Raw genomic sequence first — 22,249 nt, forward strand, 5'->3', positions numbered from 1 at the left:
CTTTGAGTGTGAATAATGATGGTGGAGTGATGTGAGTGCTGAGCTGTGACATGGAGAAGAGTCATGGACAGTTAGAGATCCTCATCTCACCTCTGAGCTTTGGTCTGGCTGTCATGTTCCCCACACAGAGTGGTTTTAGAGGGAGGGACTCCCTCCTCTGTCTCCTCACACTGATTCATAGCAGAGCCCACACCTTCACACAAACACAACAACATGCTGTCAGAGCTCCAACATTCATGACAACAACGTCTCCATCACACAAAAAACAGGAAGTTGGGCTTCACTGTAACATCTCAGAAGTGACGTTCTGAACAGCCTTTTGTCTGCTGGATTCTTCAAGGCTGACAGACTTTGGCTTTTTGTCCTTTTGTTTCACAAAGTTAAAGTGAAGCCCCGTTCAAACTTTAACATCCAAGTGTAGAAACATGAAACCAGTCTGACCAGTTCTGTCAGTCCACTAGATGGAGCTCATGACCCACACAGCACAGACGGACAGACTGCAGTGCGTCTCTACTCTCATCTTTACGGTAATGAACGTGACTTCTTTTAAGTATTTTCTCCATCACAAACTAACAAACAAAGTGTGAGAATAAACAAGCTTTCCCACTGATTCCTGACTGTTAGCAGCTGTTAGCATCACAGCTGAAGCCGCTTTTCACTCTTTCAAACGTCTTCTGCTAAAAAGCACAAGAGCCGAGCGGTCGATCGTGTCGGCCGACAGACTCGACTCCTGCCACACATTCAAACACTTTGGACTCTGAGGATCGAGTCAAAGTACCGGAAGGCACAAACAGTCACATAACACGAGTCATTAGAGAACAACAGAGAGAAAAACACACGTTTACCTTTGAGTGCGGAGCCACTAAATAATCTGCGTCAGCAGCTGAGAGGAAGTGAAAGTAACACAAACTTCCTGTTACGCCTCAAAAGCAGACGACAGCAGATGGCTGAAGCTCTGCGGTCAAACCAGCCGTCACAATGTTTTCAAGTGCGTTTATGTACGAGACACTAATATAAACACGAGTTCATATGGCGACTTCGAACCGATTTCACAATAAAAGCATGTCCAGGCAAATAGAAAAAGTTACATTCAGTCATTAAATCAAATTTTCTTTAAGCTAATCATACAATAATACATGATCACATCAATATAACAAATGAATGAATGAATAAATAAATAAAGGTAAATAAAATATAAACACAATGAATATGAATAATAAATATCTCATCAAATTTGTTCTCTGAATTCAGAGTGCTATTTCAAGGAAACTTCCTGTTGCCACTTGTAACTGAGTCAGTTTAAGTTAAGTTCATAAATAGTTTTGAGTTTAAAAATAATCATTTATGTTTGTTTTTGTTTCTTTCCTTGTTAATGAACATGACTATCAAACTGATGCAGTTTGTCTCCGCGGGGGGTCGGGTTATTATTACCTGCACTCGGGAGACTCACCTTGAGAAAGAGACTTTACTGGCGTCAGTGAAGATGTTTGTTGTCGTCACGTTGCTGCAGTATGACAGAAGATGTGGTTAAGAAGGACTGAAAGACTTGAAGTTTTCTTCGTACCAACGCGGCCAATGAGGTGCGCTCGTTATGTGTTTGTTTACGTTCTGTAAGTGAGGCTTGAATATGCTAATTTGTTAGCTCATTTGAATATTAGTAACGTGACGACCTGTTTGCATTTCGCTGATATAACTTACAAGTTAAGTTTATTCTCTTATTTGTTTGTAACATTGTTGAATGCTTATTCTCTGTGAGAATGTTTTATATTGTTTTAACTCAGCTTGTGTTTTTGTGTATTTTATTTATTTAGTCCTCACGGCTTGACGGACTGATGACGTATCGTGACGTATCGGCACGTGGCAACTGCATGTTGAGGACGCAGATAAAAGCCTGGAACCAAAGACCGCTTTGTGCTCGTGATTAAACTGGAGGGGACTCACACCACTGACCAGTTTCACTTCAGGATGATAGCAGACCACACCACGGTGTTTCACAATGAGTTTCAGGACGTTCTGATGTAGCATTTCAAAATAAAGGCCATCCAAAATCCCACATATCAGCTAGTTTTTACTCTGTTTTCAGAGTGTAATTAAAAGGAAACCTTCTGTTGCCACTGACCAGTTTCACTTCAGGATGATAGCAGACCACCCCACGGTGACACATGACATGATGTTGTTATTGAAAAGAACTCAAATAATAACCATCATTCTAAATAAGCATTCTTCTAATCATCATTTCCTGTCCTGTCCACCCAATATGTGTTGTTCTCCATGTGCTCTTGGTTTCCATAGCGGCATCAAGCTAACAAATGTAGAGAAGTGCAGGGTGCTGTTTGATTGGCAGCAGTGAGCCTCAGTGTTTGAGCCTTTAACTCATTAGCTGGTGGTGGAAAGTAACAAAGTACACTTACTGAAGTACTCAGTAGCTTTTACTTTCACTCCTTGGCACATCAGAGGCAGAAAATGTACATTTGCTTTGGTTATAGTTACTTTCAGATTAAGATGTCACCTTAATAACATGTTATATGTTTACAAAATACAAACAGGATTCTTTGAAGCAGTGATTTTAACCTTCTGCACTGTGACCTCCAATGTGTCACTGAGTCTTCTGTTGGGTTTCAGAGACTTTCACCTCTAAATGTCTCACATGGTTTCATTAGTGACAAATGATTCAGCAGTTCACTAAAATCAGCTGGAAATCAGACTTTTTGTCCTCCTTCTCCCAGTAACCTGAGGTATCTGCTGACCCTTTAAAGGGACCCGACCTTCAGGTTGGGAACCACTGGATTAACGAGTGGCTGAGACTGAGTCCACCTGACGCTTCAGCGTGAAGGCGAGCAGGAAGAGGTTTTAATGAGCGCTGGATCCACTGAGTCGTGTCTCTGCAGAGTCACATGTTCCACCGTTTCCACCCAGCTCGTAATCATGACAACAATGAATACTTTATAAAATATTTTATGTTTCTCACCTTTTTTGACTCAAACACATCATCACCAGGTCTTGTGATGTGCTGCTTCAATGCATTTAAACAATTTAACACCCAGGATTTCACATTACAGACACCACTGAGCCGTTACAGACGGACCACAACACACACTGATGACACGAGGCTCAGCTATACAGCAGCTTTTGAGCCAGTTTTAAGAAATGAAAAAGCCAGAAAAAAGTAACGTGAAGTAGACAAACAGACACAAAATACTTGATGTGCTTAACAAGGTGTTATGTGTCTGAACAACAGACAGTCAAGCATCACTTCAGTGCTTTAATAAAGACTCAGAACACTAAAGGGACATCAGCTGTGACATCAACAGACTGCAGCTTGTCAGTTTTGCTGCTGGGCTGTCGGGTCTTCAGAGTTTATCTTCCTCAGCTCAGTCTCTGCATCTCTGTTTCCATTGCTTTGTCTGTGTCTAAACAGGAAGAAAGAAAAAGAGGAACGTAGTCACTTTTAACCTGATCGTGACCTCTGAGGAGCCTGGATTCTGATTGGTTGGAAGCCGTGGCTTTACCAGGTCACCTGCAGTATTATGTGTGTGTTTGATTGTATTTCTAACTGAGTGTACTGCCACTGTGTAAAGACAAGGAGAGCATAGAACTTGGGTTATATGTGTAACTACCAACCACACAAATTTACATTCAGTCCATTAATGTGACTGAAGGGGACATGAGAAATAACTGCTTAAGTATGAGAGAGACAGACAAGGAGAGACCAGCTGTCTGTGTGATAGATGGGAGGACAGTGGCTGCTGCTTAAAAATGTCTTTTTAACTCTCTCAGGTCACCTCTGTGGTCACACTGTGTCCCTGTTTGACAATATCTGACATAAAAATACAATTTCTTTGTATTTTCATATCTGATCATGTTTTCTTCCTGTTAAAATATGAAGTGTTGTTAAGATAGAAGCCAGCAGTTTCAACCAATAATATCACGACTTCCACCAATCAGTAGATCCTCAGCTTTTAATGACACAGAGTGATCATTAGATTTAGTCAGTGTTTCATTTGTGTATGTGGGTCCTGGAGGTGAAAAAGTCTGGGACCACTGTTTTCAAGAACCCTTCTACAATATGCACACATGGTAACACAATCTCCAGTTTCCTGCATGGAGCTCAGATGTTTGACTCCACCAGAGCAAAGAGATGGAGCCGTAAAATCTCCTTCAGACAGACAGTAACACAGAAACCCTCTACCTTCCCTCCTTGACATCCAAGATGTTTTCAGGCGGACGGAAGTTGAGCGTCTCAGGGAGCACGAAGACCAAGCTGCCGATTCCCGTCCCAGCGAAGATCAGCGGCGGCAGGAGAAGCCGGACGTCCTCCAGCAACACAATCGTGGGAGCCAATGAACTGCCGATGCGACAGATACACGAGGTGTAGCCTGTACCACACTGCCTGTCCAGAAACACAACCAGGAGGGTCAGTTTTAATGCTGCTGGCAGGGTTTACATTTAAGTAGTTCAAGTAGAAAGAAAGTCTGACACCAGTAATGCAAGATAACATCAGTACGCCATCGCTGTCTGCTGACGAAGGCTTTAGAATGAGATTTTAGAAGCCAAACCTCAGTCGCACCAGTTCTGCGAGACACTGAAATAAATACAAATTGTCACATTTTTACTTACAAAATACTGAAGAAATGATGACACTCTTGCAGTGGTGGATTGCAGCCTAAAAAATGTATGTTTTAAAGTTTCTGCATCCAGAAATTTTTGGTGAGAGCTGCAGAGTTTAGAGATATCAGCTGTAGAAATGTCTTCCTACTCTTGAATACAGAGGAATTAGATGGTACTTAACCTAAAAAACGTAACAGTGAAGCTTCCAGAAAATCATCACCCATTTGCTCAAGATAACCTACAGACCCTGTTGTGAGGAGTTTGGATGTGGCTCTAAAAATGAGCTGTCTAACTGTTATGGGAATTTCTCAAGAAATGCACACAGGGCCGTTGCTAGCCATTTGGGTGCCCTCAGCACAGATGCTTTGTGGTGCCCCCCTCCCCCCGGAATGAACAATAATTCAGAATTTATCAGTGCGATTCGCTTTATTTCCAAAACAACTCATCAGTATTAATGTTTTGAATAAATACTTCTGAATTAATAATGACACCAAACATGAAGTTAAAAAGGTTATAATGATAAATAAACACAACCACCATTATTATAAACAAAGATTTGTACGATGACTGTAGACTGAACATTGAACTAAACATTGTAAACACAGAACAAATTATTCAAGTATACACCCTTGTAAGTAATAATGTGCAAATTTCTCCAGTAAATAACTACACATAAGAACAAATAACTGCACAACAGAATTTACTCAACAGAGGGACTTTACCATCTCAGTACAGAGATCATTCTGCTATTCAATAGAACTATGTTACAGACATTTTCACAACCACCAGAGCTGACTTTTAAAGGACCTCTCCGCACAATTTCCACACGATCAGCATCTAAAATGTGAGCTGACCACAGAGCAGGATCAGTTGGAGGGGGCACATATGTCTCTACAGTGTCACTTGCTGATGGCCTCTCAGTGACAGGACTCACTCTGCTTTCAGAAGCGGTGGTTGTGTGTGGAGTTGTATCTGTACCTGAACTGGTAGTTGATGGTTGTTGCTGGTCAGGGCTGGGACCTGTTGCAGAGTCTACAGACCAGCTGCTGGATGGTTGATCATCTAAATCTTGAACCTGGAAACCGACGAGAACCGTTTACGTGTAAATGAGAGGGAAACCGCATAAATAAATAAGGGTGTTTATAGACATCCTGAAATGCAGCATCATGTGAAGTAAACTTGGCTAACAGGGTAACGACACTTGACTGCACCTCTGACGGCAGAAAGCCCCAAGTTAAGCTTAATCAGAAATAGCATAGCTAGCTAGTGTGACAGGTCGTCTCTCTCCCTGCCATTACATGGCACCGTGTCAACCCACTGAGCGTCCTGATTGAGGGGCGGCACTATGTGTCCCTAGAGAGGTGCAGATACACCTGCCTTTTCCTCTTCCTCCGCTTCCTTCCGGTGGCCACCGGTTTGGTGTGACCACCGTGATTGTTTGGCGTGGCCGTTGCGGGTGCACGGTCCTCTTCATTCAGGTAACGCATTCTGTTAGTCTTCCATTGCTCGTGTGTGCATAGAGCGCTCGTTTTGGTGACGCGATCTTGGCTCTGTATAGCGCGACCGGCTGCCGGGGCCGTGAGGATGCATCGCTCCGGGGAGGCCTCTCCTGGAGGTGCTCGCCTGCTCCTTTCGGTAAGTTCGCGACTGTCCGCCGTTCAGCGGCTTTGTTTCTCAGTTCCCAGCTGATTCTTTTCTGGTGTTTTGGTGCAGCTGAGTGAGCACGAGCTGGTTGTCCTCTGCCTCTTTTTGGCGTGACTGTAGCCTGACGGAGTGCTGCGTATGAATTTGTTTCAGTTACGTAACTTACGCGCAAAGTTAGTTTGTGTGCCTCCATGGTAAATTGCCGGCTATAATCAGCCACCCTTCCCTGGGTCCACACTGCTGTTTTGGCTTGTGGGTTTTGTTTCCTCTCTTGCTCCTGGGTCGTTTTCCTTGTTGGTCCGGACTCCGGCGGCTGGCGTGACTGAAGCGCCCTCCGCCTTTGTCCGTCTTGTTGAGCGCTGCCTGGGCCCGCTCCGCGTTATCCGCTTGAGCGTGGCACTGACTGTTTTGTGACCGTATGGTGCTCACGCCACCGATGCGGGTCCCGGTGGTGTGATTGTAATTGTGTTGGTCCTTTTCATTGTATTGATGAGTTTATTTAAATTGTTTTCCTTTTGTTTTTTCCTTTTATTTAGGTAAATGTTTGTTTAGTTCACTAAACAAACATCTTTCACATCTTTGATTTGAAGCCGTCTCGCTCTGTGGTGTTTAAACCTGCGTGGCCTTGATCTATATAACTAAACACCGTTTTGCTCAGATTGTGTCGCAGCTATAATCTCCATTCTCCATAGTTTACACCTCGCCACAGCAACTTCAACTGAGATTGAGGCCTAATCGAACAGACCACTGGGAGGCGGGGCAGGGGGGCACCAGGAGGAGACTGGAGAGAGGACCACAAAGGAGAGCCACCTTTTACTCCAGCAAGTTGGCATATGCTGCTTTTGTATTGCTTATACATATTAACATGCCTTGCATATATTTTATATATATATTGTTACTAGTACTTAGCCTATTGTGATGATTTTTTCATGAGTCTGATTTTTTGGTGCCCCCGCAGGCACTTGGTGCTCTACGCGCTGTGCGTAATGTGCGTGTGCGGAGCGACGGCGCTGCATGTAGTGATGGGAATCGTCTGTTCTTTTTGCTTTTTCCTCATTCTTCCGTCCTCTGATTGGTCGGTCAGAGCAAAAGTCACAGTCAAGTGCGACTAGCAGTTCTGAACTGCTCCGGATGATGTACATGGCACAGTTGCTGTTGTAGTGTAGAGGTTTGGAGTTGTCTTAACTGTGTTTCTTGTTGTATTAATAATGGTAATTATCCTCAACACGCAAAATTCCTCTCTCTAATGCCACGCCTTGTCATATTGTGTTTTTGGACAGTATTGATGGTTTTTTTTTGGTTTTTTTTAATAATTGCGACATGATAGTGGTTGTATTAAGAGGTGGACTAAGGCAGGTATGTCCCCACTGAAGGCCCAGGTACCAAATGCACAAAATTGCACGAAAAGTCTGCACTTTGCCCTCCAACTATCAGTTATATTAAAACGTGTCCAAATTTTACTGTGTTTTCTGTCGCTCATTTCTCTCACCTTTCCTGTGTGTGTGACTATGTAGCAATTCTCTCTCCTACTGGTGTTGTGTCGTTCGTGAACGATTCGTTCAAAAGAATGATTCTTTTAAGTGAACGTACTGAATCGAATCACTGCCTCAAGTGATTCGTTCGTTTCACAGTTCAGTTGAGCTGTCAGCAGCACAGCTGCCGCTGCAGGGAGGGAGGGGCCACACGCTGACTGCGCCGCCTCGCCGACACCTGAATTAAAGTGACATATTTTGTCATTGGAGGGAACTCACTCCAACGAAATTTGTTCTCTGCATTTAACCCACCCAAGTGACGTGCACACACACACAGCAAACCCGGGGCAGTGGGCGACCGCGTGCAGCGCCCGGGGAGCAGTGGGGGTTAGGTACCTTGCTCAAGGGTACCTCAGCCATGGACACCGGGACGGGGAATCGAACCATCCACCGGTTATGGGTCCGACACCCTAACCGCTGATCCACGACTGCCCCTTTCACTCGGTGGATGAATCACTCAGTGAACTACACTCTCCTGAATCATTTTCGTCTGAGGGATACACTTTCATCCCTGTTGTTTTAACAGATTTAGTTTCCACATAAACAAACTTAAAAGGTTAGGCTGGCAGTAATTAGATTAGATTACATTAGATTAGATTCAACTTTATTGTCATTACACATGTACAAGTACAATGCAACGAAACGCAGTTTGGCATCTAACCAGAAGTGCAATAAGCAGTAAGTGCCAGGTATACAGTAATTTACAGTATGTACAGGGTATGTACAGGTGTCTATGCTACAGATATAATATAAACATGATACACAGGTAGTTGTCATAATATACAGGGTTTCTAAGTACTATGAACATACTATACAGATGGATATGTGCTTTAATGTGCATCCAGTGTAGGCGGAAACTATAACACAATTTACAAATGATATTTACAGATGTTATATTAAGCTATAAATCACGAGTGCATTGGACAATATGGTGTGAACAGCGATAGGCAGTAGGCTAACTATATTAACAGTGAGGTAGAGGAACTAGTGCAACACTCAGTTAGGATAGGGTGGTGTAGTGGAGTGTGGTGTAGGGTGAGGGTGTTAGTGGGGGGCTGAGTTCAGTAAGGAGACAGCCCTGGGGAAGAAGCTGTTGCTCAGCCTGCTGGTCCTGGTCTTGAGGCTCCTGAAGCGCCTGCCAGACGGCAAGAGTGCAAACAGACCACGAGCAGGGTGGGAGGAGTCCTTGAGGATGCTGCGAGCTTGACGCAGACAGCGTTTCCTCTGGATGTCTTCAAGGGCTGGAAGTGGAGTCCCTGTGATGCGCTGGGCGGTTTTCACCACTCGCTGAAGCGCCTTGCGGTCTGCAACCGAGCAGTTCCCATACCATACTGTGACACAGCTGGTCAGGATACTTTCAATTGCACAGCGGTAAAAGTTCACCAGGATGGCTGAAGACAGATGGTGTTTCTTCAGTGTCCTCAGGAAAAAGAGGTGCTGGTGAGCCTTCTTCACAAGGCTGGAGGTGTTGGTGGTCCAGTTCAGGTCCTCTGAGATGCAGGTCCCCAGGAACTTGAAGCTGGAGACACGTTCAACCGTCATCCCGTTGATGTGTATGGGGGCATGCGTGCCTCCTCTCTCCCTGAAGTCAACAATGAGCTCCTTTGTCTTGCTGGTGTTAAGGAGCAGGTTGTTGTCTGCACACTATGTGGCCAGGTGCTGTACCTCCTCCCTGTAGGCTGTCTCATCGTCGTTGCTGATGAGGCCAATAACTGTGGTGTCATCAGCAAATTTGATGATGGAATTGGATCCATATGCAGGCCTACAGTCATGGGTGAAGAGGGAATAGAGGAATGGGCTCAGCACACAGCCCTGTGGTACGAGAAGAGAGTGAGACTCACCAGCAGGCACCAGGCAGGAGCGACGGTGGTCAGCCCGGGGAGGTTCAGCCTCAGGTGCCTGAGGATCCCCTTGATGGGGACTTTAACACCTCCAGAAGGAAATGAAACTGACATCTTCAAATGCACATCAACAATAGATCAACTTCATACTCCTTCAGGATTTATGAGCTCCTCATCCTGTCTCCAAGGTTGAGCCCATCCACCCTCGTTTGTGAACGAGTCCCCAAGTCACTTGAACTCATTTTCAAACAGCTGCCCCTGCAATAGAGGCTTTAAACATGTCCAACTGTGACTCTCACTCCTGACTCTCCTGCTCTCCAAGTGGCCTCTGTGTGACGGATGCTGTTCTGTAGTACCAGGGCCTGAGGGGAAGTGGAGCAACTACAGACACACAGCGACTGACTCCACTGCAACACTACACTTCCTGTTACATCACCCAAAGAATGATGGGAAGTGTAGTGCTAAAAACGTCTCATTCAGCCCAAATTTAAGACAAACAGCAGAAGTGAAGAAGAAAGACAAAATGCATGAAAATGAACATTTTGATGTTTTACAATATGAGTTGATTTTTGACAGAAGTGTCAGAATGTCTCATCAACATGTTTCTTATATCCCTGGAACACTGACACTCACCTCCATCCATTCATATACACAGATTTACTGTGGAAATGACTCTGAAGGATTTCTGACAGCTTTCAACCTTCCCAGGATCAATTACACACCAATAACATCAACATTAATATCAAAGTGATCAGGAAAAAATCTTTAGATGATGTGAGAGTCTGGAACCTGATTTTATTTTAAAAAACATGGTATATATATTATTATATAATTTGTTACAAAACCTGAATGAAAACAGATTTAAAAGGATTTCAAGTTATTTCAAACTGTGTGTGTGCAGTGCAGTCAGCAAAAACACTAAATTCAAAGTGTGTGTGTGTTTCTCTAACAGGAGGAGACTCTCCCTCCTACACTGAACACAAAGACACTGAGGAACCAAACCAGAGCCAAAATCCAGCATAAATAGGTTCAGTGAATGTGGTGTTGAAGGTGTGGAGGTGGATCAGTGTGTCAGAGGAGACTCTGTAGAAGGACAGAGTGCCAGCAGGACAGTCCACATACACTGCAACTCTGTGAGAGACAGAGGAGGAGGAGGAGGAGGAGGAGGAGGAGGGGAGGACTGTTCTTCTGTTATTGTGACAGACAGAGAAACCATCATCATCAGAGCAGCTCAGACTCCAGGACTGATTATTCCATCCAAACATACAGTCATCAGTGTATCCTTTCCTTCTGATTCCTCTGTAAGTCACCGATATCTCAACTTCTCCACTCCACTTGACCTCCCAGTAGCAGCGACCAGTCAGACCAGTTCTACACAGCAGCTGAGGCCAGCAGTCAAACCTCTCTGGATGATCAGGATGAGGCTGCTTCTCTGTCATTCGTGTCACCTTCCTGTTGTTGTCAGACAGTTTGAGGTTTGTGTTTACTGTGTTTGTGTCCACTGTGAGTTCACAGGCCCCTGATGGAGAGAACAAGACACAATACAGCAGCAGTTTATCATCTAACACACCTGATGGCTTCATTTGTTGCTTCATTAACAGACTGACTGTTCATTAGATCAAAACTTCACACTGACTCATCTTGTTGGATCTTCTATCAAACTGAGAGCTGAATGCAGATACACAAGCTTTAGACTGAAACTACTTTAACATGTGCTGCCTTGTTTTCATCAATCAAAGTCAACACACACTTACACTTCCTCACACCAGGTTTCAGCCTCTGCTGTCCACCATGTTCCACCCTGGAGGAAGAAACAAAGTCAGAATGAACCTTCAGAAGCTTCCTCATCAATGATCTTCATCAACCTTCACTCAGATCCACCATGAAGACAAAACAGCTGCATTTACAAAACACATTTCATACACAGACTCAGTTCAACTTGACATCAAACATTCAGAAGAAAACAACAAGAGAAGAAGAAACCAGCTGACATCCACTTTTCTGACTGTGACTCACATGTGATGAAGCTCCCAAACTGTGTGATTCATGATGCACACAAACCTGCTAAATATGTGTTTTTCTGACAGATCGATTGTTCTTTGACCTTCAGTTTGAGCTCACGTTTGATTCGTTTCCTGATTGATCAGCAATTGAAGAAAGTTTGATCTGGCCTGTCAGGAGCTTCCAGAGTCCACACTGAAACACCAAAGCCACTGAGCGCCGTCAGTCTCCAGCTGGTCTGCGCTCGCCTTTAGTCATCTTTCCAGTGGAAAAGAAATGCTGAGACACAGCAGTGAAGACACTGAAGGACAGATTTGACTGTGAGGACATCAGGCAGAACCTTCAGAGCCTTTTGATGTGCTGGAAGAACCTTAGAGATGGTCAGCTTCTGCTTCGTGGCCTCTCCATCCATTTGTGTGGACCAAAGAGCAGCACAGGCAACACTGTGTGAGCTCCATGTCTGCCTGTGCATCATCTCCTTCATAACTCACATCAGGTCTTCAATGAACTACTGGAGGAGAGCAGATCCACTTCCTGATATGCATGTTCACTGTTGTGTATTTAGATCAACAGCCTCCAGCTGCTGGGATGCAGTCAGAGTCCTTGTTACAGAACCTGACTGAACTCTGATTATCTGCTTTGTTTTATGTCACCAGTGATGGAAAGAAGAGATTTTATACAAACAAAATAAATCTTTTTCATTTTGCAATTTTTGTTTCACAGCAGGAAACCAACTGAAACGAAGGTACACGGATTGTCAAGACTGAACTTTGAACCTCTTGAGGATTCTGCATGATGGTTCATCAACACTTTATATTATTTCATTCGTAAATCCTTTTTGACTGTATTTGTCACGGAGTGTGTGTGGTGGTCAGTAAATGATGGACAGCAGATCCTGGTGTGATATTAGTTAGGAGGTCAGTCTCAGTGGGGACAGGGACTCTCAGCACATCAGTTACTGTCTTCACTGTTATCAGCAGTGCTGCTGGTCCACACTGTGAACCAACAGTCCTCAGCTTGTCACTGTGACAGACAAACTGTGTGTGAGCTCTTGTTGTCCGTTCATACCTGAGAGTGTCCAGTCTCCAGTGTGGATCCTCCAGTCCAGCAGACAGCAGCTCCACTCCTGAGTCTCCTGGATGATTGTAGCTCAGGTCCAGCTCTCTCAGATGGGAGGGGTTGGATCTCAGAGCTGAGGCCAGAGAAGTACAGCCTTCCTGTGTGATCATACAGCCTGACAACCTGGAGACACACACACACACACACACAAACAGATTGGTGGCTCTCATCAACAACATCAGCATGTATATGTCCAACAAAACTGACATGGACATCTGTTAAACAGAAGCTGAATCCTGACCTGAGAGTCTCCAGCTGACAGTTTGGACTCTTCAGTCCAGCAGACAGCAGCTTCACTCCTGAGTCCTGCAAGTCGTTGTTACTCAGGTCCAGCTCTCTCAGACTAGAGGACTGGGAGCTGAGAACTGAGGACAGAGCTTCACAGCTTCTCTCTGACAGATTACAGCCACTCAGCCTAAACAAAACATACAGGACATATAAGAAAACATTTCATTGTATATTTGATATGACTCACACTGGAAGTTATTTGAGTAACAAAATGACAACAAAAATATAAAAGTATATAACAGTTATGGGTCACCCTTCACAAGTTAATTCATCTCACTCCTGTGGAGGGTCAGCGAAAGTGAAGAAACAGTTTATGTCACGTTGAAGTTTCAGTTAGTTTTCAGTTTTATTTTCTAGTTTGTCTCCTCTTGTGTCTTGTTTAGCTTGTCATTTCCTGTCTTTGTCTGTTTTCCCTCCTTTTTTGACAGTTTGCTCCTCCCTGATTAGTTTCACCTGTGTCTCGTTACATCACCTATATACACCTGTGCTGTCCTTGTGTTTGTTGTGGATTTGCTGTGTTTCTCTGAGTTCCCTGGCAAACCCTACGTTCTCTGTTTTCCGGTGGTCTCAGTGTTGCTTATGGTTTCTGGATCTTCTTTGTTTGGACCATTTTTAACAGGACTCACAGTTGCCTTTTGTTTGCCTGCTTCTGTTTCATTAAAGTTCCTTTTGTTCACCTCAACTCTGGTGTCAGGGTCTGCACTTTGGGTCCTGGTCTTTGATGTGATTCTAACAGTTTGCAGGTTTCTCAACTGATCAACCTATCAACTACATTTTCCGACTCTTATTTGACCAAAACACATATTATTTGAGAACAACCCGTCACATGTGATCCAGTCAGAATCTGCAGTTCTGTGTTCACTTACAGAGCTTTGTTGGAGGCTTTGACCACTGGCAGCAGCCTCAGAAGAGCCTCCTCTGAAGCAGAGTATTTCTTCAGGTCAAACACGTCCAGATCTTCTTCTGATGACATTAAGATGAAGACCAGAGCTGACCACTGAGCAGGAGACAGTTCATCTGTGGAGAGACTTCCTGACCTCAGGGACTGTTGGATCTCCTCCACCAGAGAACCATCATTCAGTTCATTCAGACAGTGGAACAGATTGATGCTCCTCTCTGGAGACAGATTCCGACTGATCCTCTTCTTGATGTACCTGACTGTTTTCTGATTGGTCTGTGAGACACTTCCTGTGTGTTTCATCAGACCTCGTAGGAGAGTCTGATTGGTCTGAAGTGAAAGACCCAGGAGGAAGCGGAGGAACAAGTCCATGTGTCCATTTGGACTCTGCAAAGCCTCATCCACAGCACTCTGGTACAGATGAGTTAGTTTTGAGTCATTTCTGAACAGTTTAAACCACTTGGATGTTGATGATTCTTCAGCCAGCAGGTTGACACCAGATTTGTTGAATGTCTGGTGGACATGAAGAGCAGCCAGAAACTCCTGAACGCTCAGATGGATGAAGCAGAACACCTTGTCCTGGTGCAGTCCTCTCTCCTCTTTAAAGATCTGGGTGAACACTCCTGAGTACACTGAGGCTGCTCTGATATTGATGCCACAGTCTGTCAGGTCTGATTCATAGAAGATCAGGTTTCCTTTCTGCAGCTGCTCAAAAGCCAGTTTTCCCAGAGACTCAATCATCTTCCTGCTGTCTGGACTCCACTGTGGATCTGTCCCAGCTCCTCCATCATACTTGATGTTCTTCACTTTGGACTGAACCACCAGGAAGTGGATGTACATCTCAGTCAGGGTCTTGGGCAGCTCTCCTCCCTCTCTGGTCTTCAACACATCCTCCAGAACTGTAGCAGTGATCCAGCAGAAGACTGGGATGTGGCACATGATGTGGAGGCTTCGTGATGTCTTGATGTGGGAGATGATTCTGCTGGCCTGCTCCTCATCTCTGGATCTCTTCCTGAAGTACTCCTCCTTCTGCGGGTCAGTGAACCCTCTGACCTCTGTCACCATGTCAACACACTCAGGAGGGATCTGATTGGCTGCTGCAGGTCGTGTGGTTATCCAGAGGCGAGCAGAGGGAAGCAGATTCCCCCTGATGAGGTTTGTCAGCAGCACATCCACTGAGGTGGACTCTGTGACATCAGTCAGGATCTCATTGTTGTGGAAGTCCAGAGGAAGTCGACACTCATCCAGACCGTCAAAGATGAACACAACCTGGAACTCTTCAAACCTGCAGATTCCTGCTTCTTTGGTTTCAGTGAAGAAGTCATGAACAAGTTCCACCAAGCTGAACTTTTTCCCTCTCAGCACATTCAGCTCTTTGAAAGTGAATGGAAATGTGAAGTGGACGTCCTGATTGGCTTTGTCTTCAGCCCAGTCCAGAGTGAACTTCTGTGTTAAGACTGTTTTCCCAATGCCAGCCACTCCCTTTGTCATCACTGTTCTGATTGGTCCATCTCTTCCAGGTGAGGCTTTAAAGATGTCTTCTTGTCTGATTGTTGTTTCTGGTCTTGTGGTTTTCCTGGATGCTGTTTCAATCTGTCTGACCTCATGTTCTTCATTGACCTCTGCAGTCCCTCCCTCTGTGATGTAGAGCTCTGTGTAGATCTGATTCAGGAGGGTCGGGTTTCCTGCTTTAGCAATCCCCTCAAACACACACTCATACTTCTTCTTCAGCTCAGATTGGAGCTGACGTCGACAAACTGCAGCAACAGTTCCTGAATGAAAACACAACAAATCAGTGAGTGGATGTTGGTGTTAATGTGAGAAAAGTGGAGTGTGGAAAATCCTCTTACTGCTGTGCAGACGGTCAGCCAGCTCCTCCTGCTTCATTCTCCTCAGGAAGTGCAGTGTGATCTTCAGGAATGCGTCTCTGCTGCTGCTCCTCTGCTCTTCATCCTCACCATCCAACACCTCCTCATCCTCACTCTGCCTCTCTAAGCTTTCTGGGTAATCTGGACTCAGAACCTTCTGGAACTTCTTCAGCTCGTTCTTCACAAAAGTCACAACGTTCTCCTCAAGATGCTGGAAAAGAATAAAACAAAGATAAAAATTGTGTTGATTTGATTTGGAGCTGAGCTAAAAGTTGTTGTTGGACATTTACACACCATGAATATGGAGTCCAGGTCTGCTGGATTCTGCTGGACAGACTGACCACCGAGAACATCTGACTGTTGCTGCTGAACTCTGTGGAGAAAACAGGACGTATGATGATTACACACATTTTAGCACTTGTTGCTTTTCAAGGATCAGCTGATCCAGTTTTCTGGCACCAATGAGGCCACCTTCAGGTTGATCTAAGAAGCAGCTCACTGTCACCTGCTGACAAAGTGTTTGGTTGGTCAAACCACGAGTTTCATCCAAATTTCCTGGAAAACTGATGTGTTTCTGTGGACTGAATCTCCTGCTTACAGAAAAGTGAAAAAGCTACAGGAAACAAAATGAGTTTGAAAAAGCTTTGCTGGAATCAGCAGACTGAGACCACCGAGCAGCTGCCTTACAGTAACTTTGTAATGACAAATCTGGAGCCAGTGGAGTCTGAAAGCTGAGACCAACTGGTAGATCTTTTTGTGGACTGACTTGATAGAAGGAGAAGCTGCAGAACATCAAACTCATCTGCTTTAAACTCTTACCTTCCTTCAGCAGAGTCGTGTCCACCTCTGAAGTCATCAAGATGAAACATGGACCAGTCACTCTTCATGGACACACAGCTGGGAACAGGAGAGTCTGCTGTCTGCTGGTCCACACTGATAGAAACACACAGACAAACTAATGCGCCTCTCAAACCTTCACTTTGATGGTCAAGCTGGAGACAAAACATTCAAAGCTCTGCCGACTCCTGGAGATGTGAGCATCTCAGTGAAGGTCAGAGAGAGGAAGAGGAGGGAACAGGAGCTCTCCAGGGAGACATGACAAAGGCAGGAGGACAGCAGGACAGGAGGGGACGCTCCTCTGTCTCATGAGGATTTGCAAGCCTTTGTGCAGGACTGAGGGGACAGTTAATGTGCTCGTCAGCAAACAGCATTTTGACTTCAGTGTGAATGTGATGACGACACACTGGAAGCCTCCCTTTGCTTTCTGATGTGGACTCTAACTGACCCTGATGTCATGTACCTCAAATGAACAGCCTGAAGGAGTCAACAGTCCAGATGTGCTATTGGCTGATTTCAATTGTTCAGCCCAGCTCTGTAGTGAGAGTGAACAACAAACTGCTCTGAATCTTTGACACTGAAAAAAGCTGCTGGAAAATAAAATCCAACCTCGTCTATTTTGTTCACTTGATGAGTTGATTAGAAGGAACAATCAAAGTGAAGGGACAGCATGTGGGGGGGCAGAACAAATCCATGATGGTCTCTACCTGCTCTCATGCAGCTCCTGAGTAAATATGAAGAAATATGAAGTCAATGAAGAAGAATCTGAAGCAGCCAGGATCACAGGAAGTTATGGGAAAGTTCCTGCTAACTGGGACTGTGTTGACTTACTGAGTCTCTGGAGGAAGTCGTCTTTTAAACTGTAATGGTGGACCCATGGACCTGTCACTCTTCATGGACACACAGCTGGGTTCAGGTTCAGGACAGTCTGGTCTCTGCTGCTGCTCGGGGCTTCAACACAACACACACAGAGCTTTGAGTGTGAATAATGATGGTGGAGTGATGTGAGTGCTGAGCTGTGACATGGAGAAGAGTCATGGACAGTTAGAGATCCTCATCTCACCTCTGAGCTTTGGTCTGGCTGTCATGTTCCCCACACAGAGTGGTTTTAGAGGGAGGGACTCCCTCCTCTGTCTCCTCACACTGATTCATAGCAGAGCCCACACCTTCACACAAACACAACAACATGCTGTCAGAGCTCCAACATTCATGACAACAACGTCTCCATCACACGTTACAAGATTTCTGCTGCTGTCCTGCTGGTGGACGTCCTGCTGTGTTTTCTGTGTTGTGGCTGTTGGATTCAGTTCCCCCTCAGAGTACATGAACTTGGATTCAGTATCACATCCTGAGCTGAGCTGACATTTAGCTGCAGGAAGAACAGTGGAAACCAAAGCAGAACCGCCTTCAGTTCCTGTGGTGGAAAAGTCTGAACCTCAGTGATGGTCAGCATGAAGCTTGTAGCTGCAACAACTTCTCCATCATTCACACAGTTAACATCACTGGGTGGAACTGGAGTCAACATGAGGACATGAATTCATCTGACTGAAACATCATCACATCTTTGTTCTAAAACAGAAAAGAGCTTCCACTTTGGAGCTTCCATTCTCTGGAGTTTTTGTTCTCCTCTTCCACCTCTACAAGTCTTCATTACATCCACTCAAACTCCACATTTTTGATCGCTTTTCTGTCCAACTTGTAATCTCAGCCCCTCAGATTCAGTGGAAACATCATCAGGAATGTGCAACACAAAGTTTGGGTTTATAGTTCAGTTCCTGAGTTTAGTGCCTGTGGCTCCATGACTATAAAGAAATAAGAAAGTCTTCATATTTGCTTTGTTCATCATATTTTTATTGTCTTGTGAAGCAGAAACTCCAGCTGAAAGCCCTGACTGAAGTTCTCTGCTGTCTTATCTTGGACTGATAGTCTTGTCCCACCACAGCAACACAAACCATATTAGCATTTCCTGACAGAGACGGTGGCGAGTGTTAAACCCAGACTGCAGGGTTCAAAGGTTCCCATCAGAAACCTCTGGGCTTCCTCACAGACACTCTGGAAGTCTTTCGATTCAGTCTGTGGATCAGGACTAAAAGGACGCTTTGCTGCTGTTGACGACGGGGGTCCACCAGTTAAAAGATTCACACTTCTGATAGCAGGAGGTTTGTGACACACACCTGCCAATCAGAGACACCAACCTGACAAACCAAACCCAGGGACCACAACACAAGCCCCGCCTCCTCGAGTGTCTGACATCACAACGTGAACTTTCCTAAATTTGTCTCCTGGTAAAGACAACAAGCAGCAGGAGTTCTTTGATTCACTGCTGGGTGTCGTTTTGTACCGTCAGAGAATAAACAGCTGATCGAGTTTCAATCAAAGATAAAAACCAGTTCAGGCTGTCAGACCAGTTCTGACTGTCCCTCATCTCTCAGCCGTGAAATCAGCTCAACTCAAGTTCTGACTTGTTTCCTGGTGCAGATGAAATGTGAATAAACTCAACATGAAAAGGCTCATTTTGGACCAAAAGTCACATCTCATAGACTCATTAGTGAATTCAGTCATGAATATTCAGACCTACAAACAGGAAACAACAGTGTTGTCAGAATGCATCACTGCTCTCATCTACAAGTCTGTTATGTAGCTCCCAACATAACGAGTGACAGCAAACAGTTTCTTCATCAAAGGTGTGTCGTGTTACCTGTCAGGGGTCTCACCTGTTCAGCTCCACACGAGATCAAACACACTTTGTTTCTTCGTCCGCAGACGCCGACAGACGCCGCTGGTGTTCGTCCGACCGACAGCCGTCACATCCTCATACCTTCAAATCCAAATCCAGAAACGTCAGTCTGACGTGAGAGCAGAGAGCCAGTGTGAGCTGCAGTGCTGCCAGTCAGCAGCAGGTGGCAGTGTTACTGAAGGTCTGTCAGTCAGTCTGAACCGCAGCTGGAGACACTGACGGAGCTCCACAAAGTCCAGACTGCAGCAACACTGAAGAAGAAGACAATCAGCTTCATTACTGGATGAGGAGGGACAAACAGTCTGTGACCTCATGTGACAAACACAAACTGCATCAACAAGCACAGAAGAAGAAAAAGAAGAAGAAGATTCTTCATCGTCACGTACATTCAAACTAATAGTTAACTCGTGAAAAAGACGAGTTAAAGTTACTGACTGAAGTCCTGTCAGAAATGTGTTTAAATCTTGTCAAATAAACACATTACTGTTAGTGACGTCACACGACGACAGCGGAGTCACATCAGTGCTTTTACTTTGAAAGGAAAATGTACTTTGGAAAACTAATATGTTTAAAAACAGGTACTGCAGTACTTTAACTGCAGTCAAACTCACCTTCATGCTGTGAAGACGGGATGAAACTGATGAAACTTTCATACAGCAAACTGACTAAACCTCATGACCAGACTGAAGTGCGTCTCTACTCTCATCTTTACGGTAATGAACGTGACTTCTTTTAAGTATTTTCTCCATCACAAACAAACAAACAAAGTGTGAGAATAAACAAGCTTTCCCGCTGATTCCTGACTGTTAGCAGCTGTTAGCATCACAGCTGAAGCCGCTTTTCACTCTTTCAAACGTCTTCTGCTAAAAAGCACAAGAGCCGAGCGGTCGATCGTGTCGGCCGACAGACTCGACTCCTGCCACACATTCAAACACTTTGGACTCTGAGGATCGAGTCAAAGTAACGGAAGGCACAAACAGTCACATAACACGAGTCATTAGAGAACAACAGAGAGAAAAACACACGTTCACCTTTGAGTGCGGAGCCACTAAATAATCTGCGTCAGCAGCTGAGAGGAAGTGAAAGTAACACAAACTACCTGTTGCGCCTCACCTGAAGGCAGGTGGCGGCAGCACTGCGGTCAGGTGATGTGCGGATCGATACTGAAATCCTTTATCTGAGGATCTTCATGCTCTAAATCGATTCTCAAATCAAAATATCGATACTTTTGATACTTCAGTCATTTGAGGTGATGTAAATCATTAACAGGAACACAGTGGAAAGTAACTAAACTACTGAGATCTTGTCTAAATGATACGCGGTTGGTGGGAACTACTTTTTCTTCCGCCCTGTAAGTGCGTAATGCGGCACGCTGCTCAGCCAGTCAGTCTCAGTGTGTAGACACAATGTCATGTCATGTGTGGAGCGATTTCGGCTCCTGAACAGCCAAGACGCGGTTTGTGATGTTTGTGGCAACACCACAAACCTCGTGAAACACCTGAGGTTAAACCACAACACAGAATACGAGGCGTTCATGCAGTGGCGGTCCTAGCCTGAATGCCCCCCCCCCGCCCCCGCCCCCAGCCTGGCTCACGCCCCCACCAACCCAAACAGAACATCAGGTGAAAAGTATATCAGAATCAGAATCAGAATCAGAATTCCTTTATTAATCCCTGGAGGGAAATTCTTGTATATGTATAAACTTTATTATGATAGAAATACAACAAAACAAACTAAACATTAAACAACCAATTTAAAGTGCACAACCATAAATATATGCAAGATATATATTGTTTTTAAAGTGCTTTATACATAAAGCTGAATTAAATTGAATTGAAAGAAAATACACATTTCATATCACAAGCATAGAAAAGCACGACAAAGAAATAAGGATAATTGAATATAAATAACAACAATAAAAATACAAGTCAAAATACACAAATCCCATTAGGAAAAAAGAAATCTGATGCCACCTAACTTGGCCCTCTGCGTACCAACTCGGTCCTGATGCTGTCTGTCAGAGGTGATGGCCAGTCTGCAGGGTCTGTTGAAAGAGGCTCCTCCCCAGTGGAAGATGAACTTTGTGGGGGTTCAGGCATTTCTGTAGAACAGCACATTTGATTTGGCACATTATTCAAAGCACACAGCAGTGGAACAAAACATGGTTTTAAGAAATAGCAAAACTGGATTAATCACAACTAACAGGAAAAAATGTGTACAGGCAGGTAAAATCCACAGATAAAACACACTGCTACTTCTGTCTTCACACACACACACACACACACACATGACAGCAAAATACCATCCACCTATAGGCTCCTGCTGAGGAGAAGCAGCAGCAAACTCCTCATGGCCTTCCTGAGACATGGCAGGAGATGCCATAGAAGCTATAGCAGCCGTAGAGGTGGATGGGATCTCCTGATCCTCTGCTACAGATGAGGCCTCTGTTGCTGGAGACTCATCCTGGGCAGGAGGCTCCAAAATATTTTAGCAGCGTTGCTGGAAAAGTGCATCACTGTAAACATGCATGAACGGCACACTTAAATACATTAGCTCTCACTTAATGTTATTACGCCTATTACATGCTATTAACCTCCAGATTAACCAACGGGGAGAAATGCTTCACTGCCCAAACTCTATTAACGTTACACTGAGACAGAAAATAATGGACGAAATGTGGGCAACGTCCGTCTTTTTAAGGCCAAATACAGTACGCAGCGATAACCAAATGGTCACAAAGCAATGACAGCAAAGGTGCTGATAGCTTAAGTGTAGACACAGTTATTGGTATGTATGTATGTTAACTCAGATAATGTTCAGGGGCCCGTTTCATGAAGCAGGTTATGTGGAAACTCTGAGTATGTTAAGCCTGAAAT

The 22,249-nt window shown here is 44.7% G+C and overlaps 2 protein-coding genes and 1 long non-coding RNA gene across 3 annotated transcripts in view; 1 reads left to right on the forward strand and 2 right to left on the reverse strand.

Annotated features, from left to right (window-relative positions):
• LOC124059707 (protein NLRC3-like) overlaps positions 1-17,927 on the reverse strand; it is a 29,025-nt gene extending 11,098 nt beyond the window's left edge. Inside the window, exons 1-2 of the mRNA XM_046389960.1 lie at positions 17,842-17,927; positions 91-232 (exon numbers count right to left, since the gene is read on the reverse strand). Coding sequence (XP_046245916.1) covers positions 91-215 — 125 coding nt within the window. The 5' untranslated portion in view covers positions 216-232; positions 17,842-17,927. The remainder of the gene's footprint in view (positions 1-90; positions 233-17,841) is intronic.
• Positions 1-22,249, reverse strand: part of LOC124059709 (protein NLRC3-like) — an 87,482-nt gene that overhangs the window by 48,775 nt on the left and 16,458 nt on the right. The window contains exons 5-11 of the mRNA XM_046389963.1: positions 16,094-16,172; positions 15,782-16,010; positions 13,900-15,688; positions 12,987-13,160; positions 12,695-12,868; positions 11,380-11,426; positions 10,555-11,144 (exon numbers count right to left, since the gene is read on the reverse strand). Coding sequence (XP_046245919.1) covers positions 10,594-11,144; positions 11,380-11,426; positions 12,695-12,868; positions 12,987-13,160; positions 13,900-15,688; positions 15,782-16,010; positions 16,094-16,172 — 3,043 coding nt within the window. The 3' untranslated portion in view covers positions 10,555-10,593. The remainder of the gene's footprint in view (positions 1-10,554; positions 11,145-11,379; positions 11,427-12,694; positions 12,869-12,986; positions 13,161-13,899; positions 15,689-15,781; positions 16,011-16,093; positions 16,173-22,249) is intronic.
• Positions 125-7,405, forward strand: LOC124059717. The gene is made up of 4 exons (XR_006843419.1): positions 125-1,580; positions 1,812-6,086; positions 6,167-6,243; positions 6,945-7,405. It is a non-coding gene; the product is annotated as an uncharacterized LOC124059717 (long non-coding RNA).

This window comes from Scatophagus argus, chromosome 5 (assembly GCF_020382885.2).
Source record: "Scatophagus argus isolate fScaArg1 chromosome 5, fScaArg1.pri, whole genome shotgun sequence".
Classification (NCBI taxonomy): domain Eukaryota; kingdom Metazoa; phylum Chordata; class Actinopteri; family Scatophagidae; genus Scatophagus; species Scatophagus argus.